The 26,621-nt window shown below is 38.8% G+C and overlaps 2 protein-coding genes across 2 annotated transcripts in view; one reads left to right on the top strand and one right to left on the bottom strand.

Moving 5' to 3' along the window:
• The window catches only part of LOC143369799 (furin-like), a 431,604-nt gene that overhangs the window by 222,607 nt on the left and 182,376 nt on the right, over positions 1 to 26,621 (bottom strand). The window lies entirely within an intron of this gene.
• Rps17 (ribosomal protein S17) overlaps positions 8,307 to 26,621 on the top strand; it is a 203,539-nt gene continuing 185,224 nt past the window's right edge. The window contains exon 1 of the mRNA XM_076814183.1: positions 8,307 to 8,310. Coding sequence (XP_076670298.1) covers positions 8,308 to 8,310 — 3 coding nt within the window. The 5' untranslated portion in view covers position 8,307. The remainder of the gene's footprint in view (positions 8,311 to 26,621) is intronic.

Here is a 26,621-nt window from a genome sequence, read left to right as displayed (position 1 = left end):
CAACTTTAAACAATTGAGACTTTTCCTTCATAACTTAACCTTTAGAGGGCCGGGATTTTTTCATTGAAATTGTAAATTTTATTTACTTAAAATTTAGCACTGTTTTGAGCGTAATTGTTACGTGGATGGATGCTGGGTCAGTAACACGCTCGATTTTAAAAAAACAACAACGTTTATTACAATTGACCGTTACTATGGTCGACAAGAGTCGAGAACCTTTTGGTGATGTTTCTCAGTTGAGTTCTGTCCTTCCTCCTCCGCGAACCCTCTGACGAGACCTCGGTTTGTCCCACCACCAACCTCTACTACGGAGATCCAATCAGGGTGGAAATCTTGGTTTACCAATCAGATTTTAAATGTGGCACGTTGGGCGGTTTCCCGAATTTTTATTATGATTATTATTATATTTAACGAGAAATCCCTTAATATACAAGATATATACATAAAGCAGAGCCTATACCGTCTAGAACATAAGTAAATATTAATTAATTAATTAATTAACCACACGTGAATTTGCTAAATGACTAAATAATCTCGCGCGAAAAAAGCTCAGCGAGCCTATGAAGGGGTCTACCCCATTAAACTGCTGATTAGCACACCGCATAGCCCTATTAATAGGGGCAATTGTGTAGTAAGAGTACAACGGCAGCTTGTGGGCGAAAAGAGGTTTTTTCCGCAAGTGCCTCTCCGGGGCCTTAAAACTAATTAACTCAATTAGGTCCGAACAGTTTACCAAAACATTGATGACTTTGTACAAAAAAAAACATATCAGCAATCTGTCTACGGTCTTCAAGGGTGGAGATGTTCAAGGATTGCAGAGCAGAGCCATAGTCATGGTCAGTCCTGGCGATTGGGTTACCAAGGACACGAGCAACAAACCGAAGAAGTTTATGCTGTACCCGCTCGAATTTGGTCCACACTCCACCCACCTTTCCGCATAAGCAAAATCAGTGGGGAAAAATTCGTACCGAGACCCCGAGACAGACCCCAAGGTCCCGCGGAGGCACGACCCTCACCTGCGCGACCTGTCCAGGGGGTTTATGAAGCATCAATCGCGCCAGGAGAGGCTCCAACGGTACTTGTCATAACCGGGACTTGGAGTTCCCCCTGTCTATTATACCAGATGCTTAACAGCCAGAATAATCGTTCTAATGAAATTCTTAAGCTCAAAAATAGCAAAGAGAACACGTCCGCATCATGAACCCAGTGGCCTTTCGAATCCTTAACAACCCCAAATATAGAAGAACAAAAGATAAACTAACTTTAAACGAATTGGCCAAGACAATGTGTCGCTGGCTCCCGGACTATTACCCCGGGTCTGGCTCGGGGTGGACCTCTTGGGCACGGTGCGCTTACTCCGTGTCAGACTCGGGTTAATCCGCAAGACGGTTAACAGATACCGCATTGCTCATGCGCGACGCTAAATGTAACTCGAAATTAAGGCGCATAATTATTACGCGTGCCAAATTATATTCGAAGAACTTATTTGCGAATGGGAAAAAATGCAATGTAGCCAAATGGAAGATAGGAAGGATTGTTGTTAAGGGCGTGTGCCTGAGTTAACGTTTCTCGAAAATTTGAGTGTGGCTGGAACATGTCGCCAGTTCCCTTGGCGAATCTTTCTGAGCCTTACCGTTCTCAACGGCAACTGGCACATGGTAGCCTCGTACCCAGGGAACAAGGAGCTGAGATTTACAAGTTGGGTTTCCTAGGGTGAGGAACTTTTAATGCAAAGCCCCTTCAAAGCCTGATTGCAGAGCACATACATCAGGCTCGTAGACGTCGCCCCAAATTTTCTATTGGATTTTCTGACGACCGACCAACATGTGCGACCCTCCAAGAACGTCTCAATGGAGGCATTAGTCGTTACGTATAGGTTTAAGCCACTTTGACAAGATTAGAACTGCTTTGAACCTTTCACACAGACTTCCCTGGACTTTTGAACTGCCCGTATACGGCCTGACGACATTATCCGGATATCAGAGTATCGCACTACATTTCAATAACTTTGTTAGTGGAGGCTCTTGATGCACCAAAAAGTGGATTACAAGAAAAATATATGCGTTATGTACCCCTCGCACAGAGCGTTTCAGTTAACTTTATTACCTGAAATATTTCTACTATAACCTATTTAAATTTTGCATAAAAATCTGTTCTACAAAAGTTGCAAAGTTTTAGTAACTGAGTTGCAATGACAGCTCAACTGTAATCCATCTGTAAGGTAATCCATATTGAAACAAATTTATAGGTACATATATATACATAGGTACGTGCGTAGATCTTTAACAATGTAAAAGTAAATCATTTCTATGATTAGATATTTAAATCGATTTTGATTTTACGTATAGAACCCCGTGTGGGATGTGGGAAAGAAACTTGTAAAATTGATTTTCTCACAAAATCTTGATTAGTGCACCCTAAAAAACGGACTAACCGACATTTTTTGCGCACTTGAGTTAGTAACAATAATGTATTCCAAGAGGCTGTAGGAATCATATAAAATAAGAAAAAATATTGTTTTTCTTATTTTTTTTAGTTTAGACCACTTTTTGTCTCAATGCCTCAATTATACCTGCGTGCTGCGTACTATGTGCTTGCAAAATCTGAACAAAATCGGTGCCCCGAACATTATGCACACTTCTTGTTACTTCACATGAAGGACGTTTGATACTTTCAAACTTTTCAGACTTCAGAACTCTTGGACATCTAAAACGAGTTTATCTCGCAACGTCGTTAATTTCGACTATAAGTTTATTTTGGAAGAAAGCACGATGTACATGTGTACTAACCCAGAGCTAACCCAGACCTGTCGCTGACTAAAACTTCGTGCTATACCTCTGTCGTGAACTGCTAGATACAAACTAATATATGCTCACAAACTTGACTTATATTCGCGAACACATACATCTCACTCCATAAAACAAAGCAATAACATTCGATGCTACCGGTTGGAATATAAAATTAAAATACTGGATAATTATTTAAACAGGGTAGCCCTCACCGATTTCGATGACCTCGGACTATGTTACACATCATCATTACATTGATATCTAGTTTATATCGCGCTCCATAATACCCAGGCTATCGCAATTTCTATTCGTTGCCGACAGGCGCATCATTAATCCGAAAAGTCTCAACTGTTGCGACGTGAAAGCCTAAAATAAACTCGAAAACGGCATAAAAAGGTTTTTATTACAGTCATTGCTGGAGAGAAGCAAGATGGCCGGGTGCTTGAGCCGATTCACACGCGCCGATTCGTTCCCCGTCTTCTTTTTCCTCGTAAGGAGCGTAATTAGGTTCGTAAGCTTCAGCTGCGCACTTATAGCCGTCGACCGAGAGCTCTAACGCGGTTACGTCAAATTAGAACGTTAAATTAGAACGTACGGGCGCGCGTAAGTCCTGGCCTCGATATAGTTAGCGCGCGAAAACGGGTAAGGGATAGGGAAACCGAAATAGCAGCGAGACAAATAGACGCGCGTGAACGTCTACGCGTAAACGCGGCAGGGTGTTCCAAATGAAAGCGATTCACTTGTGTGACTTCCAACACATCGCTGGACCATGACTATCGCGCGCGGCGCAAGCCCTGACGCTGTAATAAACTGATTTCAATGTACGAACGGCTGAAGTGTAGTGCCGTGAAATGTCTAATTAGACGGTCCATGGCATAGGCTCGGCGCTCTCACCAACCGGGAACTGGGTCATCTTTCACCCACGATTATTTCGACAACCGTTTGTACTTATCGCGGACTGCCTCTGTAGGAACACGGACAGGAACTGGGGCTGGGTCTATGACTCCTTTGCTATCTTTGAGATTGTCATTTCTATGCGTCCTTTCGGTATTCACTGTAGACGCTTAAAATAAGAAAGACTTAGAAGTTCCAATTAGGACATCAAAGATTTGGAGCCCATGTCTTCTTAATAAAGACTGATACCTATGTCACAAAAGCATGAGAATGGCAACAGCTGGTGGACTCCAGGGTAGCAGGTCGGTTTTCTCAATTTGCGAACACGTGCAAGGATATCATTAATATTATTATTGAGATTAATCGTCTGTAGTACTCACAAGTGAACACACAGGAGAAACCGGGGATAAGTACCTTGCAGGCGAATAATGAATCGCTTGTTCGTGTAAATGGCGAGGTTTTAGTGTACCCGCACAAGCCTAGCCTGAAATCAAAACTGAAACTAAAACTAAATTCGATAGAAATTAAACACCACTCAGTCGCAGACATGGACTGACATGGACAACAATAAGACGAAAAAGGATGTGTAGGTTATGCTGAGAATAGTGCTGAAGGATATACGTATGTTACGTACGCAGCCCTATCTTTGAACTCTTAAACCCTTTCGGGTGTCCGGAATGCGCGTGACCCGGCGGGGTCACAGTTTCCTGCAGTGGTGGGATGCAACCGAGTTTTCCCGGAAAACCTAATATTCAAAGAATTTCACGATATAAAAAGGGCCACGAATCAATGCTTGGGGGCTCATTTCCAGTCTAGTACGCGTAGACGAAAGAGGCTTGCGAGATCGAGTGTTATTTCAACTTAAACCATACAGTACGTAGAGTCGCTGATAGGTGTTGTAATTATTAAGCTCTTTGAGACCCCCGCATTTCTCAGTGCGTTAAAGCCGAGAGGTGGACCTAGGTACCGCGACAAAAACACGTAAACATTTGTAATGACTGAACTTACAGAATATAATTAGTTATTATAAATTCAGTGTTCTTTTCAATCACCATCCGAATTTCCTCTTTGAGACCAACCCACAAAGATACCTCTTTACCGCTCAAGGGGTATCACATTATAAAGTTACGAGGCTAAACTAACATTCCTAGTGGCTCCCGGGGATACCAGACCCCGGTTCTTCCACGACAACCATCTTCCTAGTGGCTCCCGGGGATACCAGACCCCGGTTCGTCCACGACAACCATCTTCCTAGTGGCTCCCGGGGATACCAGACCCCGGTTCGTCCACGATATCCACCCTCCTTATAGCGGCTCCCGGGGATACCAGACCCCGGTTCGTCCGCTACTAACAAACTCTAAAAAACAAATTCAATCCTCGGCCTCGCAGCCGCCATTCGCATTGCCCTCAGCCTCGGCTCGTAACACGTATAACCGAGTGGCCCATTTAAATGACGTGCCTATAGGAATTCTATGTGCGAGTACCCTGGAACAGTGTTGTGCGTGGTGTAGGGAAAATGGTCATGAAGATGATAATGCCAGCTGTCACCGCAGCAAAGCAGTAAAAGACTATTCACACCTGAACGGCATTAAAAGAAGGAACCCTATCGAGAACTTGTGGGCAAAATTGAAGGAACAGATTCGCGAGAAAAAGCCACTTATGAGATTACCGTGGGGGGAAATTTCACTCACGTGTTCGCGCACCGAATGGACCGGAGCTGACGAGCACGTGTTCCGCAATGAGACTGAGCTACAGAGAGTCGAGTCAACGGAGGGCGTAAACCTCCGTCTTGATTTTTACCAACACTGCGTTCCAACGTGCAGACCTACGACGATTTACCGTGGTAAAGGAAAATAATTTGAATGAAGTAGACGTTGAGGAAACGCTAACAATAAAATTATATTAATAAACAGAACATGTGTGACTGATGTAGAAGCATTTGGTGGAAAGTGTTAGACGGTATCGTGAATTCACGTCGCGGTATTAAAGTCTCGGGTCATTGGTATTCGATCTGTTGTACTGGACGTTGTGATGTGAACTGTCTGTTCGGAGGTCTTATATTGTTAAGGTAAGCTCGGATTATAGCTGTTTGGTTGATGACGGAGTAGGCGGTTGCAAATTATTATTTCCTATTGGCTTAGTTTTGAAGGCAACCTCCCTTGCATTTTCAGTGGGTTCGTGGTGGAGGAAAGGTTCCTTAGTAGGAAGGTGCATACACGTGAAACTCATAGACACACATACCGTTCCGTCGTGCCAGTGGTAAGAAGAAGAAGGGTGTAGAGGGTCTCTTCTGCGACGTATACGGAACTGACACGGAACGGATATGTGTGCGCAGACCTTAAAGGTCTGGGTTAGGTCTGGATTAGGTCTTACCCGACGTACAACGTCAGAAGTTCCGGGTACCGTCCTGGGGCCTGCCCTTGGAGGGCTTCAGAGGGGGTTTTTAGTGGGTAGTCCACAATTTCTGCGGGTAGTCCCACATAACCCCGGCATCAAATGTCGGGGTATGCGTAAATGCATTTTTCCCCTCTATAAAAAAAAGGTCTGGGTTAGGTCTGGGACCTTAAAGGTCTGTGCACACATATCAGTTCCGTAACCATCGTGCCAGTGGTAAGAAGAAGAGGGGCGTAGAGGGCCTGGCACGACGGATACGGAACTGCCACGGAACGGATATGTTGTATGCGCAGACTTTGAGCGTGCGAGGTCGAGGAATAGCTTGGCCGCGTTGACCTCGCGAATGTCTACCGACGGTACAGGTTTTATGACCCGGTTATTTGGTGTGCCGATAGTACCGCGCGGACGATACCTGTGGCCGACCAGATGACGGGACCTTTGCCTATTGTCTAAAATATTGAAAGCTAAAGAATATTACCAGAATTAAATTATAAAACGAAAGCGTACACGGTTGTGCGGAAACATGGAACGACCGAGTCCCATTATGGGAGAACAATGCAGTGAAGAAAACTTATTCCTAAAGGGATTTTAGAATCATACTACCTATTATAAACCACTTAAAGCTACGATCCTAATCCTAGCTACGCCATTAGCGCGACGCCCGCATGTCATTGTGATATTCTTTATTATTTTATGCGAATGCGGAACAGATTGTAAAAATCTTATTAATTCAATGTCACAGCATATTACAGCTACCGTACGTATACAAAATATCAAAATATCAAACTGTCAAACTGTCGAACTGTCAAACTGTCAAATTGTCAAACTGTCGAACTGTCAAACTGTCAAACTGTCAAAATATTAAAATGTCAAAAATCAAAATGTCAAAATGTCAAAATGTCAAAATGTCAAAATATCAAAATATCAAAATATCAAAATATCAAAATATCAAAATATCAAAATATCAAAATATCAAAATATCAAAATATCAAAATATCAAAATATTAAAATATTAATATCGCAAATAATTTCCTCATAAATTTAAATTAACAAATTTGATCGGAAACTTTTTTCCATGTAACATTTTGTTTCTTCTCTTACTTCTCTTTAATAATAAATGTAATTTGTGCTATTTTGTTGTTATTTACTTTATGGTTTATACTAACAAGGGAACATATCGAACCCGCACACGCTCGATTTTGATGAAATTCTGCAGAGTTACAAGAATAGTGAAAAATGTTTCATACGTATTTTTTGTTATCGGCAATCGACCATGCTGAAGAAGCGAAAAGAACCCCTAAAGTTGGGGGTCGAAAACATATTTTCTGGAATATCTCGAAAACTATTAGGCGCAGGACAATTTTTTTTGAAGTATCAGTTTTCTGAAGACAAATCCAGCCCCCGGTTCAGGTTTTAGAAAATTTCCGCTTAGTTTTCCCATCGTTTTTAATTATATATAATAATATTTTAGCTCTAAGACATGAATGTTATTAGCAAATTTCGTATTAGTGGGTCTGATCGGAAACTTGTTGCCAGTGGTTATATAAGTCGACGTTATCGTTTAGTAAGTATGGACAGTTTGTTAGGATTAGAATTTATCAAGCTACAGAATTAAGCAGATAGTTTGGAGATCTGTATAACCTTGAACTTTGAGCATTTTCAGCTTATTATAATTTCGGCTTTTCAATATCTGCACTTATGCTATGCCTTATTATTCCTGCTATATAAATATATTGTGCTTCCAAATTTATTGTTAAACACATTCATGTGTTAAGTAATCACCTCCACGAACAGAATTACAACTAAGATTTTCAGTGTTAAAAAATCTTTGCTTTGCATTATAAAATAACTAAATTATAATCGAGAAACCTGTTTGAAAATTTTTACACACATGCAAATCACGATAATACGGATTCTTTTATATATTAAAAATCACTGACGCACGTGGACTGTTCTAGTAGTATGCGATACGTGAATCTCCTAAATACATATGCCCTTTCGCTACTTTATGATCTACTCGCTGCAAATGGTAGATTAGCGAGTGTTTTCTTTGTAGATTTAACTTTAAAACTGAAATTAATCTCACGACCTCTATGACACACTTCGAGAGTTGCAATGATAAGTAGGGGGAGATATGGTTTAATCGATTTATATCTAAGACACTTAGGACTCTTAAGAGAATCTAGTTGCGTAAGATACATTCTATGAGAACATGTTTCCTTGAGCAACCATGTAGAACACAGCTGTACCAATTAACCCTCGGACGGCAGGAGGCCGCGACAGACTGGATGTGGGTTAATTTTGACTCATACCGAATCTGTATTTAATATCCCACACTTACGCATTCTGGGCGGAGCGTACCTATGTGTCGGCGTTTTATTAAATTATGGAGAATTTTCCTAGATTGTCTGGCTAAACGTTACCAATGTACCTGCTTTATTAATCATATTCATAAAATAAGGTTGTCCAAACATAGATCCGCGAGTAATACTTGCAGAAAATGGTAAAATATGTAGGTACCTACTATAGGATTTATTAATCGTCGTAATTAAATTTTTATGATTCACGTAATATTCGTATAATTTTGTGTTTGATTGTATATAATTAATACACATACACATGTCTGTACAAGTTGAAAAATTAATAATGATTTTAGGTTTCGTGAATAAAATTAGTGGGAATCAATTATAAACAGTGAGTGCTAGTATTCCGTAATTCGAGTCATTCAAAATAATATATTTGTATTTGTATTTTTGTTTTCCTGTTAAACAGTATGGCGTTTCAAAGCCTATCGCTTTATACTGCCCAACGAACTATAGTCCTTTTTATATTTTTCCTCCTCTCTCTCTCCTTCGGGTCCCAGCAGCAGCGGCGCACCGGGAGAAAGGTGGTCACCCATCTTTCCCCAGGACTCGTCCCTGCTTATATTGAATATAAACCTTAAATTCATCATTATTAAATGATAATTGTTATTATTGGCTCGAATTTTCGAATAACTCGAAATCTATCGAGTAGCTCGAAAGATTCAAGTTATTCATTTGGAATCAAGTAGGGAAACGCATACAAATGTTGACCCCTAGACAATGATTATTACATCAATTCATGGTTATGAATCATGGTACTTCACATGCAGAGGAACTATTGCTGCCAGTAGAGAATTTAGATAATGCTGTTGAGGAACTATTGGTGCCAGTAGAGAATTTAGATAATGCTGTTGAGGAACTATTGGTGCCAGTAGAGAATTTAGATAATGCTGTTGAGGAACTATTGGTGCCAGTAGAGAATTTAGATAATGCTGTTGAGGAACTATCGCTGCCAGCAGAGAATTTAAGTAGTGCAATCAAAGAAATTGCAGAGCCCATCGACAACAATCATAATACCAATAATAATCATAACAATTTTAATTATGATGACAAGGAGAATTATACTTCAGAAATTATGAATTTTTTAGAATTTCCACGGACTCCAAAACTTAAAGAAAAAAAGAAACAAAGAAAATAACTAGCTTGTATGCAAGGCGTTCAAACATTCAAGATACTCAAATCATTCAAAAAGTTCGATTTTTATCAAACTTATTCGAATATTCACGCTATTTGAAGTATTACTTGGATAATCGAGTATTTGGCGTGGTTCGAAAAAAAAAACAAAAGATTTATTCGCTTTGAGTTTCAAGTATTAGGCAGCCTTAGTGTAAAGGCCCTCGTTTAGGAATTATCATAGGAGTGTGAACACGTGTTTCGACAATACACAGATAAAAATCAGTATTTTATTTAGTGTTATATAATTAAGGGGTTATACCTAGTCAGGCGGCCGAAAAGAGGCGAATATTTGTGATTTTTTTTTGAAGAAGCGGAAGCGTATAATTTTACAAAACTTTTTGCGTTTTAAAGAGCAACATTTAAAGAACATTTGGTAATTTTTTCGTAGAAAAATATTTACGTTTATAATAAAATAACATGCGACATCCAAGAAGCATTTTTAAAAATTTGGTTTTGCGGTGAGCACTGCCATTCGTAACCAGATTATCTAAAATCAAAAAACAAAAAAGATTTCGTTAGTATATTAATGTATCCTCAAGTTGGCGGAGAGAATTTTCCGAAATATTAAGTTAAAACAACATGGCGGCTATTTAAAGTTGAAATCCTGATTTTTTCCTGCAAAAATCACGCGAAAAAATCAGGATTTCAACTTTAAATAGCCGCCATTTTGTTTTAACTTAATATTTCGGAAAATTCTCTCCGTCAACTTGAGGATACATTAATATACTAACGAAATCTTTTTTGTTTTTTGATTTTAGATAATCTGGTTCCGAATGGCAATGCTCACCGCAAAACCAAATTTTTAAAAATGCTTCTTGGATGTCGCATGTTATTTAATTATAAACGTAAATATTTTTCTACGAAAAAATTACCAAATATTCTTTAAATGTTGCTCTTTGAAACGCAAAAAGTTCTGTAAAATTATACGCTTCCGCTTCTTCAAAAAAAATTCACAAATATTCGCCTCTTTTCGACCGCCTGACTAGGCATAACCCCTTAAATTATATTCACATTATATTGAGACACCTTATTTTTCCTTATACATGTAGTAAACTCCTGTAAATTAGAAACAATAAAGGAGAGGTATCTATAGAGGTCCTTCCACAAATCTATCACTTCTTCCCCTCGATGTCTAGGATTTTCTTCAAACTGGAATATGATGTACCCCATGTGAAATTAAGGTGGTGGGGGGTTGTCATAATTTTGCTAATTTTAAATTTGTTTAAAAAATATAGGGTTTTGAATTTAGCGATTTTTGCCTATTTTCGTGAAAATAGCTTGTGTTTATGAATATTTATCTCGGGAACTATTTATCGTATCTGATTGATTCCTCTTCTATTTTAATCGCAAAATGAAACATCGGGTTTGGAATATTGAAATTTATAAACAAATTCTTCTTTGACAAGTTTGGTCTCGAAGTCAGATTTTTAAAAATAAAAAGAAAAATACTACCATATTCGCTAAAGTGTTTTCTATAAAATACACGTACCCCCAGAGTGGCGCAGGTTGTATTAACGTTGCAGTAAGCTGTTAAAAACAGCAGCGCTGCGTCCCGTTTCAGGTAAGCGAACCGCGCGCTCCGCTATTACGGTCTGTTGACCATACCGCTGCTGCCACTCTGTATTGTTTCAATCAAGTCAACGAACAAAATCGACAGGTCTCGTACCCATCTCACTGGTGTCATTTATACCTGCAGATAAATTTCACTAGCCCACTCTGTGCGACAGTTAGTATAATTAATATTTAACGATATTTCGTAGAACTAATGAAAAAAGATCAGCGCGATGGGACTTGAATCCGCACCCCAAAAAAAGTAGCAGAGGTTTTTTACGGTTTTAGATTGTTTATTGTTGTCAGCCGCCTTTCAAAATTAAACTCTATAGATCATTCTACAGTAAACAAGAGAATACAAATATTTTAACCCTAATGTCCCATTATTTTGAGAAATTCAAGATAATAATAGTGGAATAACTCAAAGAATAAATTTTAAGTCAACATTTTGCTGCTGTAGGGGTACACAGTGGCTTGCACAGTTTAAAAATGAAGCTTACAATAGCTTAGGCTTATTGCAAAAACTGAACTGAGAAAGCTAGGAACAATAAGGCTTGCAATCATACTTAATACTACATCTCCCTAATGACTAAAATGTGCGGAATTGTTTACAATACGTACAGTGAATAATAATACGTTCTAATCTACTTGTATACCTAACAATAAAATGCAAGGTAAATATGTACTTGTTCAGGTTTACAAATTGGTATTACCAATATCTTACAGCGTGGAAATTATATTTTAAGTTGTGTAGGGAACTAGTGTGTGACTTTTACTGTGGATACTGGCACAGAGATAGGGTTTGTTGACTTGAAAAATATTTGCTTCCCATAAACTACTTAGAAACATTAGGACAACATCAGTACTCAATGACCAACTCGACATCCAACCAAGGAATGCGTTTAATATATTTATGATTTCCGATGTCGCGAGCATAGTCCAACAAAGTGGAGTAATATTAAACGATTTTACTTACAATTAGCTTCGATCGTATGGTTCAAATCTGGCAACTCAATTTTCACCCACTTCCACCAGTCCAATTATCTTGATACTTTGTAGGCGTGTGTGGGTGTGACAACATAATTTTTTATAAAAGAAAGTAAAAAATGAAAACAAAAAAAAAATAGAAAAGAATAAAAACAAATAAATAATCCACAAACACTAAAAACTAAAAATATATATATAAAAAAAATGTTACGTTAAACGATTTTACTAAAATTGCACTAAAAACTAAAAAATAATTATTTTCTTGTACTAAAATTTCGATGGTGGTGCTGTATCAAATTGATTCATATTCTGTTATGGAACATCCCGCGCCACGATTTTATTTAGAGTGAGAAAACACCGTCGAAATTGTAGCACAAGAAAATAATTATTTTTTAGTGCATTTTTAGTAAAATCGCTTAAGCAAAATTATTTTTTATATATTCTTTATTACACTACATAGTACGTTTGGGTGAGAAGGTGTTAGAGTAATGCATCAGAATATCTTTTACGTTTGCAACGATAAACAATCGAGATTTTTGTATTGGTATCTTGCGCACAGCCCAGAATGAAGCCCCTAGTCCCTGTTGCTTTATCTAAATATAATTCTGATTGAAATCCTATTCCACTAATTAAAGGATTACGGCTTACAGCGCGAGCTGTTGCGCAACGTAGCCTAGTCATTGAGCACCTAACATTCTAACCACTGCGCCAGGACCATAACTGTGTAGACTCTATACATATTTACCTTCAGAATATAACGAGCACTGCGCAACTTTAATTGTTAATAGCTATCACGTAAACTATCAGTCATTGGCGGCCAAAATGGGGTAATTGGCGTACTCGGCTGGCCGAATTCTGCAAACTGGCAAAGGCTTATTAAAAAGTCAGCGTTACGCCTGGGTTGGTCCCCTCGTTAGTAGCAACGAAGTACGTACACAGCTACTTGGTGGTCATCCCTTAAACACGAGAGGGTCCATCTTGAGGAGCATCAAAAAGAGATTGCCATTCGCATCGGATTATGGCATAAAAATGTCAAACGAACGGTCGCCTTTAAATCACGCGGTCGTTACGAAAAGGCTTCGCGGTGCTTCCGCAATTAATATAAACGAGGCCGATATCTTATCGTGCCAGGAACGTAACAGTTTCACTATAAAACTAGCGATTCCACTTTAACCACCAGTCATTCTCATTTACCGGGATCATTAAGGAAACCGTAGCCGGAAGGCACGGAACGTCCCAGCGGCCCCTTTACCACCGAATGGGTTGCATCGGATGGCTCATAATAATAAGTAGGATTGCGAGTATATATTCCACGGAGTCTGTACACCGAACCCGCAGAATTCCAGCGACAATAAACGAAATGGAGCGGCGTGTACAGTTTCTATGCATTTAAAAGTGGCGAAATCTCATTCTACAACTTGTCGTGCCGCTGCAACTGTTCTCCGCCGGCAGAAGGGACACTTCCGAACCGAGTTTTTACGTAAATAAAGCATCGGGAAAACAGATTCCACGCGCTCGTTGGGGAATTTTCGAACAGGCTCTGAGTACTTTTCTTATCGATCGTAGTCAGCTTGCGAAAACTAATTGATGTCGTTCACCACACACGCTCCTTCGTGTTCCTGTAAGACGCGTTTACTGATTAATCGTGTGTTATTTGTCGGTGACAAATGGTCTGGGTCATAGGCACAGCCAAGGTGGGGCAGGAGTGGGCGTTTGACTCCCTGGCAAAAGGAAAAAATTAACGAATTAGTCGTTCGTCTAAAATTAAATTAATTTATTGCGAAATAAAAATAAATTAAATTGCGGAGCACTTCCGCGTTACACGGTCCCCGTTATATTGATTCGTAACTGCGTATACTAATTCAAAATTCGGTTACAGTATTTATTGCTCTTCCCCAAACAGCATTCTTGGGTTACGTTTTACCATGAGGACAAATATCCTTTTGAGGAGCTACAGTTATTACAAATCTATTATCAACAATTCCTTGTATTGGTCAAATAATAGTTTAATTAATTTGGGGGGATTCTCAATTGATAACGCCACTTTAAATCGATTTTACTCATTTCACTTTATTCTTCCATTAATTATCCTAATCTTAGTTGTTATTCATTTTTTTTACACCTTAAGGGCTCAAATAATCCCCTAGGCACTAGAAGAAGTAAATATAAAATTCTTTTCCACCTATACTTCACAATTAAGGTTATTCTAGGATTTATCTTAATTTTTTTATTCATTTTTTAATCATTAGACAATAGCAAAATCCTGGCTAAGACCCTGGTCAGGGTTTATTCTTATTGAATCAGACGAGATGCCTTTCGGTACCTCAATCGAAGGTAGGCCTAGTTTCTTGTGAAAACAATGCCTCGATATTTTATCTCTGTAAGAACGTAGAAGATTGCATAACACGTCGCTGTGATGCGCATTGATGTATAAATGCACCCACTGACAAGCGAAGATCCCGAACCCGAAAATTCAAAAAACTCTGAAACTTTGTGAATATGTAGGGAATTTCCTGCTAATTACAACGCAAGTTTTGTTTGCTCCCCAAATTCACTCTAAGGGGGTATAATTGACCCCTGAAAAATCCCGTTATTTTTCGATTGTGTGTTAAAATCGTGAACTCTAAAATAATTTTTTTTTACCAAATAATAGATCTAATTAAAAGAAGTAACTTTTGTGTTGAAACTTTTTTTCTATCTCTTACAGTTCCCTACTTATAACACAAAATCGGAAAATAGGGGTTTCATTTCAGGGGTTAATTTCGCCCCCCTAGAGTGAATTTTGGCAGCAAACAAAAATTGCGTTATAATCAGGAGGAAATTCCCTACTTACTCACAAAGTTTCAGAATTTTTGGAATTTTCGGGTTCGGGATCATCCCTTGGTTAGTTAAGAATATTATGAGTGGATCAGTAAACAACTATAATAGGATCATTTTTATGATTTTGTTTTCATATAAAGTGTCATATTTAAAAATCAAGATATACGCCTTTTTCTGTATAAATTAAGCTGTATCTCCTTTAATAAGAAATTTGATATCTTAAGAAACGGTGCCATAGCAGCTCCTTCGCCCAAGGTTAAATGATAGTTAAAGCATTTACGGCACCAAAACCGATGTGAATACAATCGTCATAGATAAATCTTTGCACCCTTTGCACAGTACAGCACATACACTGTCATTGGCGCGAATTCAAAATTTGACGGATCACGAGTAGGTCGAGTATTACTTTATTGTCGTCGACCTCACAAGCAGAGGTAGGGTCAGGGTGCCGACAGTGGCTCAGGCGGGTACAGTGGATCAAGTACTCTGTGTGTGAGAGGAAAAATAATCTCGTCGCGTACTACTCACGCATCAAGGCTCTCGCGATGCGAACGCGAACGAACTAACAAGGAACACTATTCAATTGATGATGGAATGGCGCAGATTTTGTTATATAAATCGAAAGTATATGCCACAAGGGTCACAAAAATGTAAACTAAAGATACTCCAAAAAGCTGGTCTGACCTTGAAAAATTGGCAAAGGTGGAACCGAGGAAGGAAAAAAAATGAGGGAAAGAGAACGACAAATCCGTGTGTTGAAATTTAATTATCTCTATTATATGAAAATACATTATAGTAAATGACTGATAATAGATTGATAGATGGTAATTAGAAAAAATTAATGATAATACTAATGAAATCACAACAGTGGGTAATATTAACCATTACATTTATGATAATCTTGTCGACAAGAAGGTTTAAAAAAGTGACTGAAGCAATAATAAATTTCACAATGACTGCAACGAGCGAACACTGTTTCTTTCATACCTTGATCAACGAGACAGTGTAAACAAGTCACTGACATCATTAGTATTATCATTTATTATCATTAATTTTTTCGAATTATTATCTATCATTAATGAATTATCATTCATTTACTATAATGTATATTAATGTATAAAGCAGAAAGCTTCTAATATGTTTGTGTGTTTGTGTGAAACTTTCGACCGATAAACTCTGGGATCACAAAATCTGCCTCAGCTCATTATGCTCGACTAATCCAGACGAATGTGACTACTTAAAAAGAAAACTAAAAAAAAAATTTTATTCATAAAATCAGAATCTAAATTTCGGACGAAGCCGAGTATTAAAGCTAGTTTTCATATAATAGAGATATTTAAATTTCAACACACAGATTTGTCATTCTCTTTCCCTCATTTTTCCTTTTTCCCCGGTTCCATCTTTGCCGATTTTTCAAGGTCAGACCAGCTGTTGGGAGCATCTTTAATTTACATTTTCGTGACCTTTGTGATATATACTTTCGATCTATATAAAGAAATCTGCGTGATTCCATCATCAATTGAATAGTGTTCCTTATAAGGTCGAAGCCAGATATATTGGCCGGTGAGTTTCGTGAGGGGTATTCTCCCGCCACACAGTTTGCCTGCCTCGGTGCTCCTTTCCTCAACGTTTTCTCACTCGCTCTCGTAAATTGGACGTTACATTTAAAAAAAAAAAAAAAAAATTCACCTCAAGATCTCGTCTACACCTATGTTCGCACGGCACACGCGTGAAAATTATCGAATTTTGCTTTCGAGGTTGTAAGGCTCGATTCACCTGTTGGTACGCGTATAAGCCGGACGATGTATCACCCACCAAATTAATATTGGGTGACTGTTTAAATTATTACGTGTCGATTCTGATCTGAACGATGATCTGAGAAGTTTAGCTCTGCTTGTGCTGATGGTCCGAATGCTGACCTCATCAAACACACCGAACCGTACTATTCGCGAGCTCATTGACTTCTGGTCTTGTCCACCTTTTCGATGTCAAAGGTGGACAAGACATCTGATTTTTGGGAGGCGCCAAAATGCCTGATTGGCTCAGCCTTGCTTGAAGAGGAGGAACCTTCCCTCCACGATTTCGGTGATGGAGGAGGAATCCTCTCCTTCTTCGTGACGTAGCGGAGGGAAAACCGGACATCTGGCTAACAAACCTCGCTAGGTTGATCGGCCGGAGCGTCTCGCCGGGGTCGCGGTTTATGATCGTATTGTCCCGCGAGTCAGCGGTGGTCGACGGTATGTACCGTTTTGAAGTTACCGTACACCACCCGCTGACAGAGCAATCAACGGATTTTCCCAGAGCGAGGACGGTCGAAGTGTCCAAAAAAATAGCACGTTGCCGAATTGCCACCTATTAGACATCTGGCAGGCAAATGCTCCCCAAGACTTCGACGGTAAGCAATTGCCTAGTAATAAAGGGTCGCTGAATTTCTGCCTCGCTCTGAGCCCCCCTTTGTTCCCGTAAGACGGAACACCTATAAGGAAACTATTGCACCATATTATTTTTTTCTTGCAACCCTACAATTTTTCTAACTACAGTATTTGTTTATTGCCTGACTAACGGGTATATTTGAGTCGGACAGAGTTAGTAGGACGCCATGTACACAGGGAAAATTGACACATCGAAGCGCAATGTATGCACATTAAACGCGTTTCGATTCCACCAATCAGATGAACATTTCTAGCTATTGGGAAACTCGCCAATAGGAAAATTTCATTGTCAGTCTCTAGGACGTCCATGCTCCCCGCGATTAATACGCTGAAGTGTATATCCTGTATTGCATGCAAGTAGTGACTATTAATGTAAATTGTGTTACCACTAGCATCAAGTTATTACAATCAAAATTCAATTACACTAGCACGTCAGACCAAACAGTACAATGTTCTGTATGGAAAAGGAACAAATACCGCTTCTGACGTAGCGCCTGATTCACGACCCGCAACGAACGCGATAAACAATCGATCGGCAGGCATTTAGCATTAATAGATGATATGCATCGACACAGCCACGTATTAAATACAATATGCATATTCCATCGCTATGAATCAGTCACCCTGGTCGAATAAACTCCGTACAAGAAATGCAATTAATGTTTACTGCATAAAACTAAATCACTCGTACAATGTTAGTTTGGTGTGTAGGGTGCAGGTTAAACTTTCAACGAATCTGGTTCGAAACTGTGCAATACCATACTCTCTGTCACCCTAGTGGCCTAGTGTCAGAGCCACTGACTGTAGCTTATAGTTATAGATACTCTCACAAGTGGGCTCTGCACAGTGGTCCGAAATCCCCATGTCAAGGAAAAAATATGATAGCATCAATGTGAAACCTTCAATTTATACAAGACTTGGTATCCCGGGGTTTTTGAGGTCGCTGATTACAAATCTGAAGTCGAAATTAATAAAACAAAATATCTCCTTAGTATAGGAGATATTTGTGTGTCGATATTAATGATTAAACTAAAATATCTCCTAAAGTAATAATTTGTCGATATAAGTAGGTTAATACTTTTTCATAGAAAATGATGAACTCTGAATCCAGTAATGTATTCAAAAATATATGGTTCCGTTTAACAAAACATCGGTGACCTTCATACATATGCCCTTTATGCGTCCACATATAATAAACTAATTACATTAAATTATGGCTTCCTAGAAACTATTCAACTTTTATCTAAAAGATTTTTCGATATTATGAAAAACGAAAGCAAGATACTCCAAATACTTATTGATAGAGGTTACAGAAAAAATGCTCCCTACACCAAAGCCGCAGGTTTACGCAGCTGAAACCTGTTTGGTTATGTACTCAAAGGTGTAATGCACCACTAGTACTAACAAGGAGAGTATTTTAGGTGTCCGCCTCCGATCATTTTGATTTTTGGATATGTTTTAGAGGACCGAAAAATAAGAAATACGTGTTTTTTTATATTTCCCCGTTTTCATATTTGGGGGGTGAGAACTGCGTTCAAAGTTAGGGTTGAAAAATCATTTTTGTGGATTTTTGAAAATCTGCTGAGTCAGTCATATTTCGCATTCAAAGACACAAAATTCGTCCATTGACACTATTCCCCTATCTCTAATAGTTCTCGAGATATTGCACAAAAATGATTTTTCAACCCTTAACTTTGAACGCAGTTTTCACCCCCCAAATATGAAAACGGGGAAAAATAAAAAAACACGTATTTCTTATTTTTCGGTCCTCTATAACATATCCAAAAATCAAAATGATCGGAGGTGGACATCTAAAATACTCTCCTTGTAAGTCTTGACGCTAGTTGTCGCGAAAAAGTTATGTCTAATTAAACTTCGATTCTATTATTAAAAATACCTATTTGTTCAGCTTATGTCCTACTGAAATCAACGAGGGTGTCATTGACTTAATTCATGTAATATATATGTTTAGTACGAACATAATCAAATTACAAAATTGCGTTTTTCTTTTCAATTTGCAGATAGTTGAAATTCTACTTGAAAGACAGTGCGTTTGTAACTCCAACTTACAGGTGTTCTGTTCCCCAATTTTCATATTATAATTTCCTTACAAATTACTGGTATTTACAGAAAAATCTTGTTGGTTCGGGTGCTTCAACTATCCTACTACGGAATTGTATTGAAAAAATTCTGTGTACTTAACATTCAAAAAATGACTATTTTCCTTTATTCAAACCACTGTGCTCTGTGGATCCCTAATAAAGTGGGTCTCTTAACAGGGAGACTATCACTCCTATTTCTTAAAAAATCCTATATCGCGTAGTTTTATGGCGTTCTACTAGGACTTATGAGGCAAATTAAGTTGCTCCCAATCGAACATAATTATGTGTCACGGAAACAGCATAGTCTCAATCGTAAATAAGAGGCAGCCTTACGAAAACATACCTACCTAATTATTCGCCAAGCATCGTATAAATGAAATTAATTCTTGGTGTCTTGGAAACTATTTAAGGTCTGCCGCATAACTGAGAAATAGTAAATTCATCCTTTGCAGAAAAAAATTGCAGATACAAAAGGAAATCCCAAAAGCGGCATCACTTGGGTGGAACACTCCGCGTAAGCAGCAAAAAAAATATTCCCCTATACATCCAGAAACCTTCATGGGTGTTACCAACAGAGCGTTGGAGCGGAGCTGAGGGCTGAAGCGCGGAGCAGTGGATCAATGGGGTTTTGCCCGGAGCAGGAGCGGAGCAGGAGCAAATATTTTGATATTGGAGCGCAGCAGGAGCTGAGCAAAATAAAAAATTGGTCTGCCCCAATCCCCTGGTTACCAAAGCAGCGCGACAACAGCACAGAAAGCAATAACATCATTCGGTATTCTACGAAGCTTTAGCAATAGTCCCGAACACTGCGCGAGTAACCGAAGCGAATCGATGAAAAGAACATGTTTATCAACGGTAAAGTAACGGCTGATTGCGATGAGAAGTTAATAAAGTGCTAGGACCAGCGTAGTTACGATACCCTGCTGCACTTTCTGCGCGAGAACATTAACGGGAGGATGTAATGGAACCCGGCACGTCTCAGAAAAATATGGTCGTCCGTTTATCGTGATAACGCCAGGGCTAGCATAGCTTTTCTCATCCTATTTCCTCGGGAGTCGCTGAGGCGCTTAAAAACATTGCCGGCGCTGTCGCGCGGCTCGCTAGAAATGCAATTTCGAAAATGATGCGTTCACTCCCGTTCGTTTATCACTCGTTACACTCGTAAATATCACTTAACCCAAGGATACTTCGAGCAGGGTTAGAAAGGATCAATGCAGGCAAATATTCGACGGGAAGCCGACTTTTTCGAAACTCGTGTTTACGCGGACGGTGAAATGACATTGGGTAAAGAAGGTTACTAGGTTTTCGAACACTGAGGGGCTGTTTCACCCTTAAAATTCAAATTAGGCAGAAGCAAAAAAAGGTGCCTCTCTTAGATTTTTGTGCTTAACAACATATGTATTTCAAGGGGAAATAATCGGCGCTGGAAACCTCGATACGTTCCTTGTTATGCAGGGTGACTCATTTAAATCGATCCACTCGAATATCTTCGAAACTGTGGATGATACTAAGAAATGTGTCAGACAAAAGAGAAATGGTTTCAGGGGGCACACTATTTGATGTAAGTGGACGCGTAGGGGCGCATATGAAGGTCAACTTTGTTTTTTAATACACTAATCGATGCAGTTCGGCATTCCCTAGACAAAAGTACTAAGCCACTAATGGCGAAAAATCATTAGTTTAGAAGATATTTTAATTTTAATATTGAGTACTGGCATGCCCACGAGCTTCGCGTGAGCAGGTCCGGCGAGCATGATGACCACGGGAGCTTTGAGCCGCGCCCCAATCCGAACATGCCTAATGTCAGTTTTCCACATCTGGGTCTATACTTTTCATTTTACCATGAACTTCTATCTGTATCTCGCTGGACAAAAGAGAAATGGTTTCAGGGGGCACATTATTTGATGTGAGTAAGCCTTTCCAAGTGGGCGCGTAAGGGCCATATGAAGGTCAACTTTGTTTTTTAATACACTAATCGATGCAGTTAGGCATTCCCTAGACAAAAGTACTAAGCCACTAATGGCGAAAAATCCTTAGTTTAGAAGATATTTTAATTTTAATATTGAGTAGTGGCATGCCCACGAGCTTCACGTGAGCAGGTCCGGCGAGCATGATGACCACGGGAGCTTTGAGCCGCGTCCCAATCCGAACATGCCTAATGTCAGATCCACATCTGGGTCTATACTTTTCATTTTACCATGAACTTCTATCTGTATCTCGCTGGACAAGAGAGAAATGGTTTCAGGGGGCACATTATTTGATGTGAGTAAGCCTTTCCTAAGTGGGCGCGTAGGGGCCATATGAAGGTCAACTTTGTTTTTTAATACACTAATCGATGCAGTTAGGCATTCCCCAGACAAAAGTACTAAGCCACTAATGGCGAAAAATCATTAGTTTAGAAGATATTTTAATTTTAATATTGAGTGGTGGCATGCCCACGAGCTTCGCGTGAGCAGGTTCGGCGAGCATAATGACCACGGGAGCTTTGAGCCGCGCCCCAATCCGAACATGCCTAATGTCAGTTTTCCACATCTGGGTCTATACTTTTCATTTTACCATGGCTGGCACTCTACGGGATTTCCAAGCGCACGCTTCGCAATGTCTATAGAGCCCTTTACGTTTATGATCAACTTGTCTTGCTGCTTCTAACTAATTGTAAGTCAAGTGACACCTCCAATGGCAAGGACGACAGCGATTCATGGTGGTGTAAGGGATAGAGATGCACCACTACAGTTGTTCACGCTACGTGGGTGAGCAATTCCTTTGATGCGACGGGCTTTTACCGACATCGATTGGAAACACCCCTTTCCTTTTGTCAAGGGTCTCCAGGTCTCTTCCTCAGTGTCACCTGGCAGGCAAGTCTTCGGCCTGCACCACTCCAAACACTATCTATCCTTTAATTTTCACCTGTCGCGAGCCAAGGGACTCTGTCTAAACTGGCGAAAATCGGTGGAAATGTTGAAGTGGGGTTCGGCCCAGATCCAAACGCAACCTTAGCCCTGATACGCACTGTCACCAGTCGTCGGCGACTTACTGTCCGCACAGTAGGGTGTCCCCAATAATGACTTTTTTTAAATTTAAGAATTTGGTCCGCGCCCCCCTGATTAATTTACTTTTGGTGTGGTAAATATGTGTGCAAAATTTCGGCTGGATCAAACAACTCTAAACCCTGCCTCAAGAGGCTTAAAGTCTCAAACGAAACTGCGCTCTTGCAAACAGCTGTTTTTTTAATATGCAATCCTGTATGTAAGCAAATGTGCGATGGAGCTGGAACTGGGACTATCGATTATCATAACTTATTGATACTTAACGATATATATAGTCTTCGGACTATGGTGATAAAATACTTATGCATTCCAGGAACCTCTGTTCCAAGTGAACGATTATTTTCTAAAGGTGGACAAAAAATAAACAGAAATAAAAAAAGTTTATAGTATATCGTAACTTTAAGCTTCCTGAGATAGAGTTCAGAATAATCCTATTGTGCCGAGATTTTGCATACTTACTTAGCACACCAAAAGGAATTAAATTAGCGGATGTCCCAACATTTCACACCTTCAATTCTAAGAGACACCCTACCGCACGTATAAATGATACTAATGATTAAGTGTCATCGAAACCCAAATTGCAAGCTGTCGCAACTAGGATCGACCAACGAAACACGAGGGAACCAATTCTAGAGCGGTGTAACATTAGCCTTATACGTATCTTCAAAATCATGACCCGACTTACTAATGTAGTCACCGTGTGCGCGATGGATCGAAGCCGAACGAGTTTTCTCAATCCGTTTAGTACTTTGGAGGACAAGCATCTCTGTTGCATCACTGATCGATAATTCACTGGCACAGGTTTCTGGTTCAACAGACATGGTCACTGATTTTCAAAGTGATCCACACGATGTACAGTTTGCTAAGCAAATAACTAGCCTTAATTAATCCGTGAGAACGAATGGACGCTTCCGAAGAGAGCGAGAGAAGAAGAAGATTACAAGATTAACAGAAAAGATTGGTAGTGCTACTACTAACAAAGGGACCTCTTCAGGTTCGGCAATGTCAGAAAATTTGGATACTTAGTGAACTTGAAGGTCTTCACTCGGACATTAATTTCTCAAAGCAGTAAGACGCGGCCTTTCAGCTAAATTCGAGAAAATCGACTTTGAAAAATTCTGCGGTCCCTTATGTATAGTGCCTCTACGAGCTATAGTGACTTAGGTGTTAGGTCACTCAGTGGGGTCTTAACCGATGCCCTGCTGAGTACGGGCCGCCAAACGTGTCACTACTACCTCTTGCAGGACTGTGTTTAGGGAAGAACAGGACAAAACTGGGGTCCTAAAGGGTAAAGTCTCCAACATTACTTCAAGACATGCAGTGATTTTAATTTAAAATAAGTTGTTAATATAAAATAATTTATATTACAACTGTTCTATAGTCTGATTTTCGAGAGTTGAGACCTGAGGCGGGTCCCTCGAACGGAGCGTGGTTAAGGAGGAACCAATGGTACGCTATGGATTGCGTGCGGCGTATATATTAACCACGCTCCGTCCGAGGGACCCGCCTCAGGTCTCAACTCTCGAAAATCAGACTATAATGCAGTACATATACCTTACTACAGGCCTTCCCAAGTAGGGGAAATGCACTCCTAAAACAGATGTTTCGGTTCTCCCTCCACCGGTGCGCCTTCAGCTAAGGTGGGACGACTCCTACAACCCTCTCTCCGAGGAGACAGTAACGTCGCTGGGAAGCATGTTGGGCGCTTTAGGGCGAAAGTACCAAATGTGTCAAATTTTTATAGGAAATTTCATAATTACTTAAAAATAGTAGGAAAAATTTTAAACTAGTTTAAATCTTAATTTAACAATGTATGTAATACACTTTTTGTAATTCTTTTTACGTCATTTTGAAATGCTAGTTTAAATTTTAATTTTTCCTACTATTTTTAAGTCATTATGAAATTAAACCCATACTTTCTATGTATGGCGTAAATGTCTTATAGAAGCTGATTTCTAATCTTGAAAAAATCCAATAATAATCTTGATTATATTTGCACAAATATTGAGGAGGGCGACGAGAATTTTAGTTGTGATTTTTGTGCACTAGATAAATTAAAATAAATTTACGTACAAATTAATATTTGTTAAAATATCTTTCTTTATGGTTTCTAAAATAATAGTAATAATGTAATATTTAATAATGTAATAAACATAATTACATCATATTTTATGCGATTTTTAATAGATACCCGATATTACCCACACCTATAGGGTAAAATCGGGTACTTGCATACTTCCGAGAAAACTTGTTTTCCTGTGAGCCAAATATTTTTTTTTTTCAAATAAGAACTCTCATTTTCTGATTCTGTAAGGTCCAATTAAGATTTCTAGCGGTGTCCAAAGTTTATTTCGCCGTCTGACTTTATGCTAGCAGGAAAAATACATTAGGCACCCGATTATACCCCACTTTCCCCTACAATGTTTCAAAATTTTCTGAAATTGCCAAACCTAAAGGTCCCCTTGTAAGATTAGAATATTCGCCTTAGATCAGAGGAATAAAAAAATTGATGTTATTGTGATTTTTTTCTTCCTTATGTATATGTAGCATGGTGCCAGGGCAAATGTATTATATAAAAGCACTCTACGCTTGGAAATCCATATTTTATGATTTGTCGCCATATATATGAAATTCAGAATATAAAAGGCCTTTTACCTAACGTACATTTTGGAGAAAGTAGTTCCAGTGACGGTGCTTAGCATGAATTTCTCTGCTCGAGCGTTTTGTAGATTCCGAAAATAGATAAATATCCGTGCTGCAAGCATTTATGAATCAAACTCCAAAAAGTAATAAATCTTCGAAGTGTGTGATATATTTTAGTACGCCCTATATAACTCATAAGTATTAGGGAAATTGTAAAATGTAGCTTGATTCGAGCCAAACACTTTAACTTAAGGTCGATAGGTATTATAAAAAACAAAAAGGAAAATAAAATGAAGCAATTCGGTTATTTCATTAAATTAAAAATTAGTTAATAAGTCTTTCACTCTTCAAGCATTTATAAAAAAAACATTAATCAATAAATTAAATAAATTTAATAAATCTTGACTGCAAAGTAATGAAACAAATCTCTACCCTTTAAAACCAAAGAGGTTTTATAATTTAAAAAGTCATGGACCTAGAGCCTTAAGTATACGGTTTTGGACAGGTTTCCCCTACATATAATAATCTTTGATCGTACTTGTGGTTTAGCTATAACAAATAAACTTTCTCTCTTTGAAGTGTTGTCAGTAGAGCTTTGGGCGTGAGAATGTTAATGAAGAATTTCTGGGAATTTATTAATTCTTGCATACGTTCCGCACCAGCATGTCGCAAACAAATTCGCATCCATATTCATATCACCTGGCGTCGTTATCACTCAACTCGGTAATTAGAAAGTATAATTATGAATTATTTGATTAAGTCGTGCACATGACATGGCAGCTAGAGCAAATCGTCAGATTTGCTCACGCTTTTGTAAATGAAATTTATCAGCAAGTGCCACTATTTGGTTAGAAATGATTTTCATTTATTCAAGCACTTACAATTACACCACTTCGTAGAAAAAAAACATCAGGAGTAAGATAAGGTGAATGTCCCAATTTCTGCTCATTTAAGAGGTAACTCGTCATAAAGAAGGTGTAAAAAAATTGTTTGTGATCAAAATTCGCAGAGTAATTGATTAATTCTTTAATAATAAATCAACCAATTCGAAAACTATTTAAGAAAGATATTTCAAGATGTTTAACTATTAGTAATTGCAACAAAACAAAAAATTTATTTATTTTCTTCGCCAAAATAGAAATAAAAAATTATAACTATTCTACGTATTGTGTGAAAATATATATTTTTCAGTTAGTGTTCTCTTTTCAATGTTAAGTTAAAGGAATAATTTTATAAATAGTTTTTTCTAATTTACTCGAAGTAGGTACTCGTTTAAAAGAACAAAGGGACAAGGCGTCGGAATCGCAGCGGAGATCGCGAATGAGAATAGCAATTAACAACTGGCAACGTTCGTTAGACGATGTTCCAAAGAAAGGAAAAGCAATAGAACTCGGTGCTACAAACGAGTCTGCGCTTTTGTTCG

This window comes from Andrena cerasifolii, chromosome 6 (genome assembly GCF_050908995.1).
Source record: "Andrena cerasifolii isolate SP2316 chromosome 6, iyAndCera1_principal, whole genome shotgun sequence".
In the NCBI taxonomy this organism is placed as follows: domain Eukaryota; kingdom Metazoa; phylum Arthropoda; class Insecta; order Hymenoptera; family Andrenidae; genus Andrena; species Andrena cerasifolii.
The sequence above is the reverse complement of the archived record's forward strand: the minus strand, read 5'-3'. Positions and strand labels throughout refer to the sequence as shown.